The sequence below is a fragment of the Passer domesticus genome, chromosome 25 (genome assembly GCF_036417665.1).
Source record: "Passer domesticus isolate bPasDom1 chromosome 25, bPasDom1.hap1, whole genome shotgun sequence".
NCBI classification, from domain to species: domain Eukaryota; kingdom Metazoa; phylum Chordata; class Aves; order Passeriformes; family Passeridae; genus Passer; species Passer domesticus.
Genome location: NC_087498.1, coordinates 4,813,318 through 4,829,489, shown reverse-complemented (window position 1 = coordinate 4,829,489; position 16,172 = coordinate 4,813,318). Strand labels below are relative to the sequence as shown.

The 16,172-nt window shown below is 60.1% G+C and overlaps 1 protein-coding gene across 4 annotated transcripts in view; it reads left to right on the top strand.

Annotated features, from left to right (window-relative positions):
- The first annotated feature begins 3,486 nt into the window (after window positions 1-3,486).
- GRM4 (glutamate metabotropic receptor 4) overlaps window positions 3,487-16,172 on the top strand; it is a 34,063-nt gene continuing 21,377 nt past the window's right edge. The window contains exons 1-2 of one of the 4 annotated variants that reach the window (XM_064398765.1): window positions 3,487-3,695; window positions 9,701-10,471. In XM_064398765.1, coding sequence (XP_064254835.1) covers window positions 9,953-10,471 — 519 coding nt within the window. In that variant the 5' untranslated portion in view covers window positions 3,487-3,695; window positions 9,701-9,952. Of the gene's footprint in view, window positions 3,696-4,531; window positions 4,662-4,745; window positions 5,918-7,401; window positions 8,758-9,700; window positions 10,472-16,172 lie in introns of those variants that run through there. The other 3 variants (XM_064398767.1, XM_064398768.1, XM_064398769.1) reach the window with 3 other exon arrangements.

Below are 16,172 nucleotides of genomic sequence, written 5' to 3'. Positions count from 1 at the left end.
TTCCCATCAAGACCTGTTAGTCATGAGGCGTATAATGAGTTTTATATATATTTTTAAGTGGTCTGACATTCGGCATCCCATTATCCCCACTCCTTGGGAGAGGCACGGACCCGACGTGTGAATGTCAAGCCCGTGTGAGCACAGGCAGTGCCGTGCCTGCTCTCGAAAGATCCACATCTATTACCCACGTTCATGTGCTGGGGCTGTGTGGGAGTCTCTTTCTTCAGGAAAGAAATCCAAGGCTGCTATTTTTTTTTTTTTTTCCTGCTTGGCCTATTATTTAGCTGTTTTTGGAGGGGCCGAGCTGAGTTGTTCTGTTGGTTTTGTTTTGCAGTTTTGTTTGTCCCTTCGGTGAGCTGATGGCTTTTTTTGCAATTCCTGCTGGAAAATGTCTGTGGGGGCTGAGCCAGGGTCACCCCGCTCATTCCCTGCCAACTTCCACCGAGACTTTTCCCATCCTCATCCTCTGGCTGTGGCTCAGCTCTGCCTGACGTCACTGAAAATCTTCCCTGTGCTGCAAAATCCCTGAGGAGCAGCACAAAAGTGTCATCATGGCTCTTCTTTCTTCCTTTTCCTCTTCAAATCTTTCCTCTGCTCTTTTCTTCTGACCTGTGCTTTTATTTCTTCCTCTTCCAGCAGCACTGCAGGCCCTGTGCTGCTGCTCCTCCCGGCCACGTTTCTCCCTCAGACAATTGGGAAAAACATCCCCAGCCACCCCCACCCCTTCCCCTCCAAACTTATTTTTCTTTAAATACACACGAAAATAGCTCTTGCCGGGCCTCCCGCTTTTTAATTGTGTAGATATTACAGCTAATTACAGTTCTATTAATATTTCACTTTGAATTAAAGATTTCTTTTCCGCACCCTTCTATCCAGGAGGGAATTCACACCCAAGGCAATCGCAGGCCCCGGGATGAAAAGGGCTGGGTGTGATTCCTGAGCCTCCATCTCTTTGACAGGAGTGACCCGTGAGGAGGGAGGAGGAGGAGGTGGTGGCTGGGCCATAAATTATTCAAAGCCCTTTTGCAGAGCTGAGCCGGAATGTCCAGTCCATAAGATGCGGTTTGAAGAAAAAAAAAAAAAAAAATCAAATTGCAAGCAGTTGTGTCTCCTGGATTGGCGCTTGGTGGCCTCAGCAGTGGACACGGTGACCTTCCTGGCTGGCTGGGGGCCAGGGCAGTGGGAGCTGCGAGCCCAGAGCTGTGCCTGCCTGGGATGAGTGGGGTCAGGGCACCCAGAGCCTCCTGCCCGGATCCTGTGAGCCTGGGAGTTCAGGAGAGGCTGCTGGGGTCCTGGAGGTGCTGGGGCAGCCGGGATGAACGGGAGCACGGAGCTGGGAACCACTCGGGCCCCAGCCCTGCCCTCGGGACCAGGAACTGGCTCAGCTCCTCTGGCTGCGAGCCTGCAGAGCTGACATCGATCCTGGCGGGCTTCTCCGTGTCCATTTGCTGATGGCATCGAGCTCTCCTGGAGGATTTGATCAGCTCTGACCCCAGCACTGAGCAGGAGCCCTCGCAGTGACCTTTGTGGGGTTTGCTGCTCTGGGGGTAACCCCAGAGGCGAGCTGCACCCCTGCAATCACCGGGGTGTCTCCCCTCCTCTCAGCCCCACGCCTGGCCTTTCCCGTTGTGCCGGGGGAATCATCAGCCTCAGCTGGATTTCCAAATGTTAATTGGGTTCTGCCGTTCCCGCTGGTGACACGAGCGCTCTGCTGGTATTTTGGGTTCTGGCTGGCAGAGGCTGTGAGCAGGGGAGACGTGCAGGCCGTGAGGCTTGGAGAGGAGAGCGGCACTGCCAGCTCAGCCATGGTGGGAAGAGCATCCTGCAATCCCTGGGATTCAGAGCCTTGAGTCTTTGGGAGGGTTGGGTTATGATTTTCCACCGGAGCCAGGGCAGCAGTGAGGCACTTCTGAATGAGCCAGCTGCCAGAGCAGCTCAGGTGGTGCTTCGGCCAAAATTCTCCATCATTTATCCCAGACACCTTCCCCCAGGGATTCTTTGGGATGTGGGAAGATCAGAGCAGGGAGGCCCGGAGTCCTCATGAGCCCAGACTGAGAGCAGAGCACCCTTGTTTCTCCTTGAAGGCAAACATATGTCTAAGAAATCCCCAGGAGCCGAGGGCTTCACCCGATTTGGAGCAGGGACCTTGACCTTAGGGTGCCTCTAAAAGCTGCTTTTGGCAAGGGATCTGTGCCTGGCTTGTCCTGTGGTGTCTGGAGTCCCCTCAGCTCTGACCTGGCGAGGCAGGGGGTCCTGTCCTCCCAGGGGCTTGGTCTTTTTATCCCCTCCCCACTGAGCACAGCGCGGATTTCCTTTGGTTTCAGCTCCTGGCATCAGCGCTGCCGTGGCTGAGGATGCTCACACGGGGGGTGGTGGGGCTGTGCCCCCCTCTCTGTCCCACTGGAGCAGAGTCACAACAAACGCCTCTCCTGTTCTTGCTGTAAACAAAACCACTGCAACAGCCTGGTGGCTCTGCAGCTCTGGGCAGCATCCCGTGAGCACCTGGATCCACGGGAACGCTCCAGTGGCAGGAGGGTGGCTGGGCAGCTTTTCAGGAGCTGCATTCCACTGGGGAGGCCAGGCTCTTTCAAATCCCAGCTCTGGAGCTGGGCAATCCCGAGTGCTTCGGCAAACCCGGCTCCTCTCCACCCTCCTAACCGGGATTTGGGTGAAAAGGAGCCTTTTCCGAGGGCAAGCAGCCCACCTGGGCCCTGGCTGACCCTCACCACGACTGGGATTTCGCTGTAACAAACGAGCAGCACGAGTCACCCCTCCGGGCAGATGAGGCTGGAATTGTGTGTTTGCGGCCCGTGTTCGGTTTTTTGGCGCTGGGAGGGGACAGAGCCCCCTCCCCACAGCCGGACCCCGCTTGGTGTGCGCGGATGGGTCCCCCCAGGAGGGGCTGGGAGCTCCGGCAGCCCCGCATGCCCGCAGGTGACCGAGCGATCGCCACCGTGTCGTTACCGTGATGGATCGCAGCAGTTAATGTGTCAATGGCCATTACCAGGGGCTTGTGTTTGTCTGGATTAATGAATCGACACCGCACCACGGGCTGCCTCGGCGGGGCCCGGCGGGGGGATTGAGGGAAAGCAGGCGAGGCAGGAGCTCCGCGGGGCGGGGGGCTGGCAGCGTTTTATGGCAGGGAGAAGAGAAGGGCATCGGCTGGGGGTGACAGCATCCTCCCTCGTCGCTGCTTGCGGGAGCTGCTCCCACCTGGAAAAGGGAACTGGAGGATGGCTGTCGCTGCAGGGAGCCGGAGACCCTCAGCAGCCTGGCGGGGAGACCCTTCCCCCAGCAGCCGGGGGTCCGCCGGGGCGGGGGTCCCCGCGCTGCGCTAGGGCTTTAAGAGGCTGGCAAAGCCGGCGGCGGGCTTCCCAGCTCCTCTTCATGCAAAACTTCCCCGGCCCCGGCTCTCCTCCTCCTCCTCCTTTCCCCCCCTCCTCCTCCCCCTTCTCCACCTCTTCCTCCTCCTCCTCCTCCTCCTCGCCGCGGCTGCGGTGCGCGGAGCGCGGCGGGTCCCGCCCGGCTGCGGCTCGCTCGGCTCCCGGGCCGGGCCGGGGCTGGGGGGGCCGGGGCCGCCCCCGCCGCACGCCGCAGGGCCCCCCCGGGCTGCCCCCGGGCCGGGGGCGGATCGCGGCACCGGGCACCGGGCGGAGACGGGGCCGGCGGCGCCGCCAACTTGGCACTGCCCGCGGGTAAGTGCGGGCGGCGCGGGGGGAGCATCCCCGGGACGCCCGGTGTCCCCGCACCTTCCCCCGCGGCTGGAGCGCCCCCGCTCCCCCTCCCCGCAGCCTCGCCGCTCCCCCCCCCCCCCCCGCTCCACAGCGCTCCGGAGAATTTTCCGCCTTTCCTTCTGTTTTTGGGCTGGGGGGGCTGCGACAGCGGGGGCTGCAGCCCGGAGCCCCCAGCGCTCCCCCCACTCACGGCATTATTCATTGCTGGGGACTGCGGAGCGCTGCCCCCTCCTCGTTCCGCTGCTCCCCCCACCACAGCGAGGGGCACGGAGGGCATCCCTTGTCCCGGTCCCCAACCTGCCACCTTTGTCCCCAGAGGTGCCCACTGCCCGGCGAGGGCTCCGGGAGGGGAGCTGGGGGGCCCGTCCGGGCGGAGGGGGCTGGCAGGGCTCGGGGCAGCGGGCAGCGGGCAGGGGTGGGTGGCCGTGACCGTGGCCGAGCCGCCGGCGGGGGCTGCCCTCGCCTCGCCGCAGCGGGCAGCGCCCGCAGAGCCGCCGCAGGGCAGGGCAGGGGGGACAGGAGAGCGGCCGGGGGCTGAAGGCGCTTCCCCCGCCAGCTCGGAGGGGCTGTGGGGAGTACGATGCTTCCTCGGCGCCGGAGCGACCCCTCGGAGGCAGCCCTGGGCCGGGCGGACGGGGTCGGTTTCCTCTCCCGAGCGTTCTCCCGCTCCTTGGCGCTCTCCGGGCGAGCGGATCCGAGGCGTCGGGAGCCGCTGGGGAAGTTGGCAACTGTGAGAATAAACCGGAGAACTCTCCCACTGCCTGCCCGGGTGCAGCCCCGCCAGCCCTCCTCCTCCTCCACCTCCTCCTCCTCCCCTCGGTGCGATGAGTTTGCCGTGCTCTGCCAGCCGGGTGATTTTCCGTGGGCAGCTCCGGCGCTGGGGGATGCCCGCTGCCTTCGGCGGCGGCTGCGACGGAGAAGCTGCGGGTGAGTCACCGCCTTTGCCATCGCCATCGCGCTGCAGGTGACCTGTGGCTCGGGGGGTGGCACGAGGCAGGGCTGGCGGTCACCGCAGGAGCCCAGCGGCAGTGGCCGTGTGCCCCGGGCAGGGCTCGGGGAGGGGCGGAGGGATGGAAGGATGAAGAGAAGGAGCGGAGCTGATCTGTTGAATGCAGCGAGGAGCTCGGGAAAACACCACGAGAATTGCCAAAAGAAAAAAAGCTCCTTTCCTTCCCCGCGTTTGTGCCCTGTAAGCAGCGTTTATCCGCGCCAGGCAGCGGGGGATGCTCTGGAGTGTGCCGGGCAAGGCTGTGGAGGGGGAGAGCTGGGACAAGACCCTTTTCCCTGTGACCTGCCACCTCTGCTCCGGGTGGCTCGGTCCGATGGGATGTGCAGAGATCCCTCCTGGCTGTGGCTGGGCTGCAGGGGCAGTGCTCCTGGTGGGTGATGGCAGAGGGTCCCCACGGGCAGAGGTGGCTCCAGCTGCCCCAGGCTGGGGGGGTTACAGGCAAAACCCTTCTGAGGACGGCATCAAGCACTGCCTTAGGGGTGCTGAGCTGCACCCCAGCGTGGCGGAGCAGCGTCAAGGGGATTTTCCCATGGGAATCCAAGCTCGAGTGGAGCCGTGGCCTGGCCCCACATCCCAGGGGCCAGCATCGCCCTGCGGAGGAGCCCAACGGCTCCCCGAAAAAGAGCATCACGTGCTTCAACTTTGGCATCAGGCAGGAGGAGGATGGATTTGTCAGCTCAGCCACCCCCTTCCAGCTCTTCCCAGAAAGGCAACGGCTTGAAGAAGTGGCAGGTCCTAATTATAACATACGTGAACCCGCGCCCGCCGCCCTCCCCGGCTTCGCGCCCGCTGCGGGCACCGGCTCTTCCTCCCGGGCGCTGCTTTTCACAGAGGGTTTTCCTCCCTGCAGTTCCCTGGATGGCCCCACACCGAGCCCGGATCAGGATGGGGGTCTCTGGAGTCGCTGCTGAGGGGGTGTGGGCAGGGGCTGGCACTGCCAGACCGCAGTGTCGGGGCGTGGGTGTGATGGGGAGCGGGGACACCGCGCGCTGCCGCGGGCACCGCCGGGCACCGGCAGTCAGGCCGTGCTCCTGCTCAGAGCCAGCACCGTCCCAAATTGCAGATGGCGATAAAAAATTAATTGCGGGACTCTGCTGCACGTGGCAGGAGCAGGGACCAGTTCCTTCCCTCCCTCCCTCGCTGCCGCTGGAGCTCGGCGCTGGCTGCCCGCAAGGTGAGCTGCTGTTCTCTCTCCGCTTGCTCCGGGGCTGGATCCTGCTCGCCTTCCCCCCCTGCCGTGCCATCCCATCCTTCAAAGTGAGGGATTAGCCCTGACCTGCTTGGCAGCGGGAGGGAGGCGGAAGGAGAGGGCTTGCTGCAGTTAAGGGCATATATAAATATGGTGTGATAAATATTCCCCGGATCTCATCGCGCCCTACGGGAGCACTTCTGGTTGGACTTCAGCATCCCTCAGGAGATGCTCCGGGGCACTGAGGTGGGTGGTCGTACCCAGCTTTTCCCCACCGTGGGGCTCTGAGCCGGGTGCTGGCAGGACCTGGTTGCAGAGAGGACGAGTTGGCACCTTGGTGATGGGCTCGGGCTTGTGTGAGTGTTGTGCTATCGGTTTGTGCATTGATCAAGGGGTTGCTGGGCAGGGGCTGTTTTGGAGCTCACTGGGGGGGTTTGGATGGCACAATCCAGGGTCTCTGCTCACTGCTGCCTGCTGAGCCGTGGCCTTGCTTCTCCGAGTGAACACCGGGCTGCTGGACCTGAATACTTAAGGTTTTGCCTGTCGGGGAGAGAACTTAACCTGGCATCCCCTCCCTCTGTCCACGTCTCAATTCTGCTCTATTTCATGGAGCTTTTGCAATTAAAAAGACCAGGAGCCAAGCGAAGTACCCTGTAGCTGCTTGCAAGCGGGAAGAGTGAGTGTACACTAATTGGGATATTGTGCTGCCTGCTGGCTGGCCCTGCTTGCTGGAGGAAGAGCAGGTGGGGAAAGAAATAGCCTTGATTTTCAAAAAGATGCTGTGGAGCTGGTAGGAACCATTGTGGCTTAAGCTGGCGCAGCCCTCCCAGTGCCAGGGCTGGGCTGGAGTCTCTGGTGCTGGTGGAGCTGGGCTCTTTGGCAGCTGAGGATGGGTGCAGGTGAGTGCTGTGTGCTCTTGGCTGATTATTGCTGCATCTCCTCAGCTATAACCAGCTCAGCTTCTGCTGGGTTTAACGAGCCCCAGAAAATGCTCTGGCTTTGAACTGGGAGATGATAGATCCTGCTGCAGGCTGAGCTCTGGGGAGTGGGCTCTGTCCGGAGTGTCCACCACAGTCCAGCCTGGGCAGTGCTTGCAGGGACGTGCAGCAGGAGCTCAGGAAGGAGCCACAGAGGTGATGCCTGGGGTGGCTGGTTGCTCCTCCGGGCACTGGAGAGGGTTTTGCAGCAGGAGATCTCTGTGATGTGGGGGAATTTTTAATCAGAATTTGATTTAATGGAATCACGGAATGGTTCGGGTTGGAAGGGACCTTAACGCTCATCCAGGTCCAGCCCTTGAAATGGGCACGGACGCTTTTCTCCAGACCAGGTCGCCCCAAGAGGGGCTCGCCTGCCCAGCCGAGCCCTCTCCTGTTCCTTCCAGGGCTCTCCGTGGCTGGCGATGCCGGTGGCCCGGTGGCCACCACTAGAGGGGGGCAGGATGCCACCGTGCCCGGCCCCACGTCCGGGGTGCCGGCACCTGCAGGGCTCTGCCTGTCCTGGGGCAGCAGCAGCGGCTCCCTCCGCCCTGGCACTGCTCAGCCCACCCTGGCTCGGGCAGGGGATGACCCACGCCCGGGCTCTGGAGAGCTCGGTTTGGTTGGTGCTTGTGCCACCTCCCAGATCCAGATCGGGCTGCGGCACAGCTGGGATGATGGGATGGGAGGGCTCTGTCCTCACCAAGGCTGTGCTGGTGAAAGTGGGAGAAAACAGAATTTCTCCTTCCTTCGGGGCTGGGGTAAGCACCATGCTGAGGGATGATCCCACCCTGTTATTGCCACCCTGGTGGAGCCGTGCAGGTGGAGCAGGAGGTGGCTGTGGCCTCTCACTGCCTGGAGCGTGTGGGTGAGGATGTTCCCTGCTCCGTGAGCACCTGCTGTAGGCAGGTGTCTTCTTCCAGATGTGCACCTCCCTCCAGATGTGCCCCTGGTGGAGCAGCTGCTCTGGGGAGGCTGAGGCACGGTGGAACCAAGGTCTGGGCTGTGTGGAAGCAGTGACTTGTGTGTGGCTGAGGAGCTGCTGGGGGCGGGTGGAGGGCACAGGGGTGCTCATCTGTCGCTCCTTTCTGGGCTGTTTGCAGCAGGGGTTCACTGGGTAACTGGCTCCATCTTCCCCGAACCAGCTCCCTCCTCCTCTCCCCATTATTTGTGCTTTCTTCTTGCCTGCCGTGATATTTTTACCTTCAGTTCGTTCAGATTATATGATCAAAGGAGCCACAAAGGGGAGAGAACAGAGAGGGAAAAAGCTTGAAAGAAGAAAGGGAAAGGCAGTGGGCTCTGGGGGCACTGCCAGCTCTGCGGGAGCTGCCGTGGGCTCTGAGGGTTTTCCTGGGAGCGGGTCCATGGTGTGAGCATCCCACCTTTGATGGGCAGAAGTGTTGCAGCTCCAGGGATGAGGGTGGGAGAGGTGACCTGCTTTTGGCTGCTGCGGGGCTCTGAAGGCAGCTGTGGTGTCTGAGCATCCCTTCGTCTCCCCATCCTCCTCCTCCCCGGCACGGGCAGAGCCTGACCCGCTCCCAGGCCGTGCAGGAGCCACATTCCCCTGCTCCGTGCCCACTGCTGATGCATGGCGTGGTCCTTGCAGAGGGGACAGCACCGTGCAAGCTCTGATCCCTGTCCCTGATCCCCATCCCAGCAGGGCTGTGCTCCCAGGGGCTCTCCTGGCAGGCTGGGGCGGGGGCTTTGCTGCGGCATTCCCAACCTCCTGCCTTTGGAAGCACAGAGCTGGGCACCGGGTAATTCTGGTTCCTTAAAAGCCCCGGCTGTCAGAATCGCTTTGGAGATGGGCCTTCAAGCGGCTGCTGCGGCGGAGGTGCATAATTTATGGAGGTGAGTTGAAGCCAGGGTCCTCCTGGCTGGGATGGCTGCGGAGCAGGAGCACCCTTGGGGCTGGTGAGACTCTGTCCAGCAGCCGTGGGCTTGGGTGCCAGCTCTGGGCTTGAGCTGAGATTAATTTAAGCTGTTTCCTTGGTCTCACTGTTGCTGCTCGTCCTGCCTGGGGAATGCATTTGCCTGCTCGGCTCCTCGCTGCTTTTGGTGCTTGCATTAATCACGCGCTGCCCTCAGCATCCATCAGCGGCTGCTGGGAGGATGGGCATGAGAGCCAGCCTGCCTCGGGGGGAAACTGAGGCAGGGGCTGTGCTGCCGGGGCGGGGGCAGCTCAGGTGCTGTTGATATGTGCTGCTGGAAGCCGTCGATAACGGAAGCAGCCGCTGGTTCAGGAATCAGTGGCCTGAAGGGAGAGCGGCAGGAGCGCGGTGCTCTGGGCTGTGACTCGGGTCCGGAACGCTGGGCTTTGGCAGCGCCTGGCTCCAGCTGAGGATGCAGACCTCGGTTCGTGGGGCTCAAGGCAAGTGGGCTTGTGGAAGTGACTGAAAAACCTGTTGGGAAAAAGGAGGGGTGTTTTGGAATAGGCAGTGACCAGGGCTGGGGGTGTGTGTGGAGTTTGCCACACTCTGAGCAGTGTCTTGGGGCACCCTCTCAGTTCCCTTAGGAAGGGACACGTTGGAACAGGGGCTCAAGGCCCCTCTGAGCTGTGCTGCTCTGTGGGGCAGTGTCCCCAAGGCCCTGACCAGCCCCTCTGCCCGGATGCAATTTGGGCTGAGCTAAAACCCCTGGTGTGAATCCAAGACATAGTGAATCCCAAATCTATTCTTTGCAATAATCCCCCGTGCTTATTTCCACCATCTCCCTGATGAAAGCCCAGAACAGCCAATGTCCTCTTCCTGCTCCTGCCTAATTTTCTCTCTCCCGTTTTTCCCATTCCTCCAAGGTCTCCAGAGGAAGGACCCGAAGCTTTGCACGGGCTCGTGGCTCTGCTGCTGCCTCTCCTCTCTGGTGTAGCCATGCAGACCTTGACACCCTCCTGCATCCCGACCTCCCGCTGCTCCCCCGGGGCCGGCAGCACCGTGGGGAGCCGCTGACGGAGCCGGATCCCTCGGGAGCCATGCCACCCACCCAGCCCAGCCCGGCCCCCTGAGCGCCGCGTTCCCGGCCCGCGCTCTGCCCCAGCACGGCCTTGGCGATGAGCGGGGGTCACTTTTGCATGGAGCGTTTGTCCTTCTGCCTCCTCCTGAGTGCCTGCAGCTGGGGGTGGGCGCCCGGGGGTGCTGCCAAGCCCAAAGGCCAGGGCTACCCGCACATGAACTCCATCCGCATCGACGGGGACATCACGCTCGGGGGGCTCTTCCCCGTGCACGGCCGGGGCGCCGAGGGCAAAGCCTGCGGGGAGCTGAAGAAGGAGAAGGGCATCCACCGCCTGGAGGCCATGCTCTTCGCCCTGGACCGCATCAACAACGACCCCGACCTGCTGCCCAACATCACGCTGGGCGCCCGCATCCTGGACACGTGCTCGCGGGACACGCACGCCCTGGAGCAGTCGCTGACCTTCGTGCAGGCCCTCATCGAGAAGGACAGCACCGAGGTGCGCTGCGTCAGCGGCGGGCCCCCCATCATCACCAAGCCGGAGCGGGTGGTCGGCGTCATCGGCGCCTCGGGCAGCTCCGTGTCCATCATGGTGGCCAACATCCTGCGGCTCTTCAAGGTAGGGGCTGGCCAGGTGAAGGGGAACCCCTCGGCAGAACCCCCGCGGGTGCTTTGGCAGCTTTTCTCCTCGTGTGCCTCTTCCTCCACAGCTGGGGGGAGGCAGAGCTGGTGCTGTTAAAGTGCTTCTCCTGCCTCCCCCAGGTCCCCGGGGATCCCTTCCTCCATGCTTCTCCTGTGACGACACTCGGAGCAGGAGGATTTTTGTCTCATCTCCCCCGGCTTTGTGGCGCTGGTGCTCCCGCCCCGCGGCGGGGGCTGGAGGGGAGGTGGGCTGAGGGTGGGTTTGGTGCTGGTTCTGGGGGATGCTCCTTCAGGGGTGTGGGTTATACCCCAAAATGCAAATCCCACCTGAGCCAGAGGGCTGGAGGCAGCGATGGCCGATGGCAGGGGACAGCTGGGGCCTCTGCTCCAGTCCAAGGCTGGGGACATTTGTCCTGTGCCCCAGAGGTGCTCAGGCTCTGGTGGGATGAGTAGGGCTCTTCCTCCTGCTCTGTGCCAGCCGCAGGAATGACGAGGAGTTGATAATTCCTTTGCCCCTTGCTGTACGTTTATTTATCCACAACCACGTCCCTGGGCTGCAGAGCGTGTGAACAAGGGTCCCCTTGCAGAAATGAGGGAGAAATGTAAATATTCTGCACCTCCGGTGACAATGGGGCCCTTATCCCATCTCGGCCTTCTCCCAGCACCCTGAAAGCTCTGTGTTCTGCAGGATTGGTGTTGTTTCCCTCTGTCTTTCCCCTCCTCTTCCTCATCCAGCCCCGTGTGCTGAGAGCTGGCTCCCCTCCTGGGAGGGCTGGAAGCTGTTAGTGAAGACGGAAGAACCAGATCGCTGATGGAGTTTGATTTTTCTGGGTCCCTTTTTTTTTTTTTAAAACGTGTTAATGTTCCAGGCAACGAGTGAGAGGGCTATTCAATAATTAAAATAATATAAATTAGAGGGAGTGGGAGGAACTTAAAAGCTATTTGCCAAGACAAAAAAGATTGAATACTTGTTCTGGAGAGGAGGAGGGAGGCTGGCAGTGGGGAAGGAGGCAGGAGAGTGACAGTCAGAATAGTCGGGGGCAACTGAAGTCTTTCTAGGTTTTGTTTTTTCCCCTCACCGTTCTCCTCCAGTTTTGGTCCTTGGGCACAGAGCTGTGACCTGCTCAGGAGGATGTCACTGATGTCACTGGGCTCCATGCAGCCCTGCCCCAGCTGAGCAGCCAGGCACTGGTGCTGCTGCTGCTGCATCCTGAGCCCCGGGAACTTCAATCCAGAGCTGATCCCAGCCCAAGGGGCAGAGAAGAAATGCAAATGGGGCGATGAGCAGGTAGAGGATGGAGACTCAAAAACGCCTTGGGAGAGGAGAATAAGGAAAATCTCAGCCTTTCCTACCCAGCAGGGAATCCCAGTGGGGGGCTGATGCTTTTGTCAGTGTTCCCAGCACAGGGACACCATTCCCATGGCACTGGGGTCATGTCTGGGCACAGCCATCCCTGCAGCAGGCAGGGCTGGGGGTTTGGGGGTTCTGGAGGCTCTCCCCCCCGCTACGACCCGAGTGCTGCTGCTGCTCTTTGTTATTCAAACACTGCTTTTATGGCAGGGACATGCTTAAAATGAGAATAAGGCGACTTCCATTTCACACCGCCGCTGACCTTTAAGTGTGGGTGACTCTGCTCCGAGGTTCAGCAAAGCGCTGCCTGCCTCGGGCACTGGCTGCCTCGGGCACAGCCAGCTGCCTCTGCCCATTCCCTGGGGCACGGCACTTGCTGGAGCTCTGCCCCGTGTTGCTGTGTCCCTCCTGTCCCCCTCGGTGCTCCCCCAGCATGGGGACATTGGCAGAAAGTGCTGGGGGCTGGCACAGGGGGACCCTCCCCGCGGGGTGTTCAAGTGCCCCCTGAGTGCTCTGGCTTTTGGAGTGCCCAAGTGGTTCTTGGGGAGGGCTCCAGCACATCTGGGAGCAAATCTGAAAGGGCTCCAGGATACCCAGCGAGTGGCACAGAGCGGATCAGAGTCCACCAAGGTGAGGGGTCCACTCAAATCCAGCACAGCAGCCCCCCCAGTTTTCCCCCTTCTCTCCTGTGACCATGAGCACACTGCAGGTGGCTGTTCCTGTCTCAAAATTATGGTCCCCTTGTCCCATCCCACATTTCCTCCTGTGCACCTCTCCCTGCTCCATCAGCCCCCAGCCCTCCCTGCCAGGCCGGCCGTGCTCCTCCCTGCCAGGGCTTTTGTCGCTCCTGCACTACATAAATAAATAACGGGTCCTTCGTTAGCTGCCGCCTCCTAATTAAAGCTGTACATCAGTGGAACAACTTGCAGATGCGGCATCCTCTGTCCAAGCTGGTTTCATCACTCCTCGTCGCTCTGCCTGCAGAAAATCCTTTCCCCAAATCCGTGCTCTGGGCTCCGTGTGATAGCATCTCCCTGGCGTCACTGCCAGCGCGCTCTGGCGCCTTCCAGCTCCTTCCCACCCCTTGCTGCTGCCTCTCCAGCCCCAGCTCTACCTCCTGAACCAGCACAGCGGTGATGGTGTCAAGGAAACCACGCTCCTGGAAATGGGATCCCCTAAAAGGGAATTGAAGTGCATTTTTCGTCCCCATCCAGAAAGAGCCGTGACAAGGTGGAGCCCAAGTGCCCAGCGTGGGGTGAGCAGCCAGAGGGTGGCTTTGCCACGTGCCAGGCGCTTTGAGGCGGTTGTTTCCTCTCCGTGGCAGCGAGTGCAGGCGCTCTCTGCAGCGCAGGGCTGTTGTACAACATGAATAATTCACCTGAGGACGCGCTGCAGCCGGGCACGCGGCACCTGCAGGCCCACGAGGCTGTGCTCCCTGGGGCTGGCGGGTGCAGGGCTGGGTCAGCCCCTGCCTCTGAGCCCCCCCTGGCAGTGTCAGGGTGCCCCGAGGCTGTGGGGCAGCGGGGTGGAGAGATTCAGGACACGCTTCCCCACTTAGTGGGTAAATAACCTTCACCCAGCGGCCGGGGGATGCTCTGGTTAATCACTCACTGCTGCCACTTCATTTCCTTGCTCTTCACTGGGCTTATTGAAGCAAATTGCAGCTGCCTGGCTCCCCTGGGCTGCCCCCATCCCTGAGGGGTCTCTGGCTTCTTGAGGAGGAGTGGGACAGGTGCTGGCAGGGATCAGGGCCAGCATCCTCCTGCGCCTGCTGTGCTTCCTGGAGTTTTAGTTCTGCCTTTTCCCTCTCCAGGGAGACGCCAAGGGCTGCATCCTGGGCCTGACCCCGTGCCCAGGGAAGGGGCAGCAGGATGGGGCTGCAGCTCGTTCCATCCTGGCACTGAGTTCTGAGCAGCCCCGCTCAGCCCCTCCCTGCCCAGCCCCTGCGGAGCTTTACGCTCTCCCTAATTAAAAGCTGCCATCCAAATGGCTCGATGATGGAAATTCTAATTAAATCAATTCCATCTCGTCGGCAAACCAGGGCTTTGCATAAGATATGCATGAAATTAATAATTATGGGGAGGGAATTAGCTGCTCCTGACCCTGTATCTGGTATGGGGGGGTTGGTGCAGCTTGTGGGGTGCTCCTGACCAGTGTGCTCTGCTCTGGCTCTGCAGTGGTTCTGGTTGGTTTTTACTTGGCTTTTGGTTGGTTTTTGGTTGGTTTTTGGTTGGTTTTTAGTTCTTCCTGCCTGCTCAGGCTGATGTTGGCATCAATGGTTTAAGCCTGAACTGGGATGTGCTGAAATCACCACTTTTGCCTAATTCTTCCCAGCCTGGGGGGATTCTGTCTCCCAGTGGTGGAGAAAACACCACAGCAGCTCCTGAGCCACGTTAATGATGGGTGATAATGGAGGGTACCAAATGCAGCTTTCCCAGAGCATTTGAGGTCAGTCACACCAGTCTGTCAGCCCTGGAGGAGCAGGATGACATCTCCAGCCCTGGCTCCCACCATCCCAAGGGATGTTTCTCCAGGCTCAGGGTGCTTCTGGGTGATGATTTTTGATTCAAAACAAGAGAAGGAAGATCCCCTGCCCTGGGATCACTTCCTCCTCTTGATGGGACAAGGAACTCTTGGGTGGCAGGAGAGCTGGCCCTACTAATTTCCTCAACACAGTGTTTGTCCCAGCTGGAGATGAGCCAGACAAGGGACCACCAGTGCAGCAAATTTGCAGTTGAGAGATGTTTCCAGCTCTCTCTTCCACTGCATCCTTCTTTCTAAGAACCTTGAATTCCCTGCCTGCATTTTGCTTTTATGTACCTAAAAGGACTTTTGTCTTTTATCTGAGAAAATAGCTGGTGCCAGGAGTTGGGCTATCAAAAAGGCAGAGGGGGGAAAAGGCAGAAGAAATCTATGAAATGGTCATTTGGGAACTGGTATTTTATTTTCACTTTTCATCCGAGGCAGAGGAGCGAGAGAAAAAAGCCCTTTCCTTTTGTTTATTAAAATACAGCTTCCAGTCCATAGCCTGTGGATCAACAGGTATTTTCTGGGCTTTGTTTTCCAGCTGAGGCTGGAGCAGGGTGGGCAGGCCAGGGGTTAATCCAGGCTGTGGGATGGCAGTGGCGTGGGGAATAGCTGAGACATCTCCATCTCCAGTTCCCTGCAGAAGAGGTGGAACCAAAACACTTGGCAAGGGAAAAATAATTGGGAATGGACCCTCTGGAAGGGCAGGGGTTCATCTTTGCTCCCAAATCAGCTTTGACATGGGCACTGCTGCTGCCTGTGGGCACTGCCTCCATCCCGAGCCCGTGTCCATCCTGCAGGATGGAAGGGGAGGGGTTGTGCTGGGAGCAGCCCCCCTGCTCCCCCCGGGCTGAGCGATTGCCAGGCGAGCTCCTCACCTGCTGAGCAGAATTTTAATGGAGTCTCATGCACCGGCTCCAGTCAGAGATCCCCAACGAGCAGATCAGAGCCCCTCGGAACGGAGCACAAAGCAGATTGTCACGGGGAGTAATCCTATTTGTGCCTTGATAAAGATTCCTTCCTCTCCCTCTCCCACTCCTGCTCCATCTCTCCCTTTTTTCATCTCCTGCTTCGCAGGCAGGTAGAAGGGTGGCTGCTCCTTTCCGGGGCCTTTTAGCATTCAGGTGGAGTCGTGGGTTTATAACACCAGAATCGCATTTAATAGAGAGAGGCAGGAGTGGGAGAGGGGAAATCACAGAGAAACAAAGGAGGAACTGGGAGATGCTGGACTGGGGGGGAACGGAGTGGGGCCAGGAGGGTTGGGACACCCAGACCTGGGGCACACCTCATCCCTGGGCTGCAGCTCCCAGCGAGGTGGCTGGGGCTTATTATGCCATCTCAGACTCCCACAGCTGGTGGGGAGAACCTGGGCTTGATAATTTAATAAGCCTTTTCCATCTTTAAGATAAATGAGGATGTGTGGTGCGTTTTGGAAATGGAAAGTGCTGTGTAAGTGTTGAACATCGCCTGATCCCGTGGTGCTAAATCATTCCAGTGTGCCAGGAGAGGTGCGGTGGCTCTGGATAATTTAAGGGGCTTATTTAGGGCTGGGGGGGCAGGATGGGTTGGATCTGTCCTTCCTGGGGAGGAAGCCAAAGGGAGAACCTGGCAGTGCTGGCCAGGGCAGAATTATTTTTTTTTTCCTTTGGTCTCTCCCACGCTGGATTCTCCAGAAACCCTTCTGGGTGTTCCTGAGCTGCAGGTGGTCCCCAAGCCCCGATGTCCCCTGGAGCACCTGATGGTGGCACATCCTCCACCTACACCATGCTCATCCTCAGTTCCCACCTCCCAAGGCTTTGGG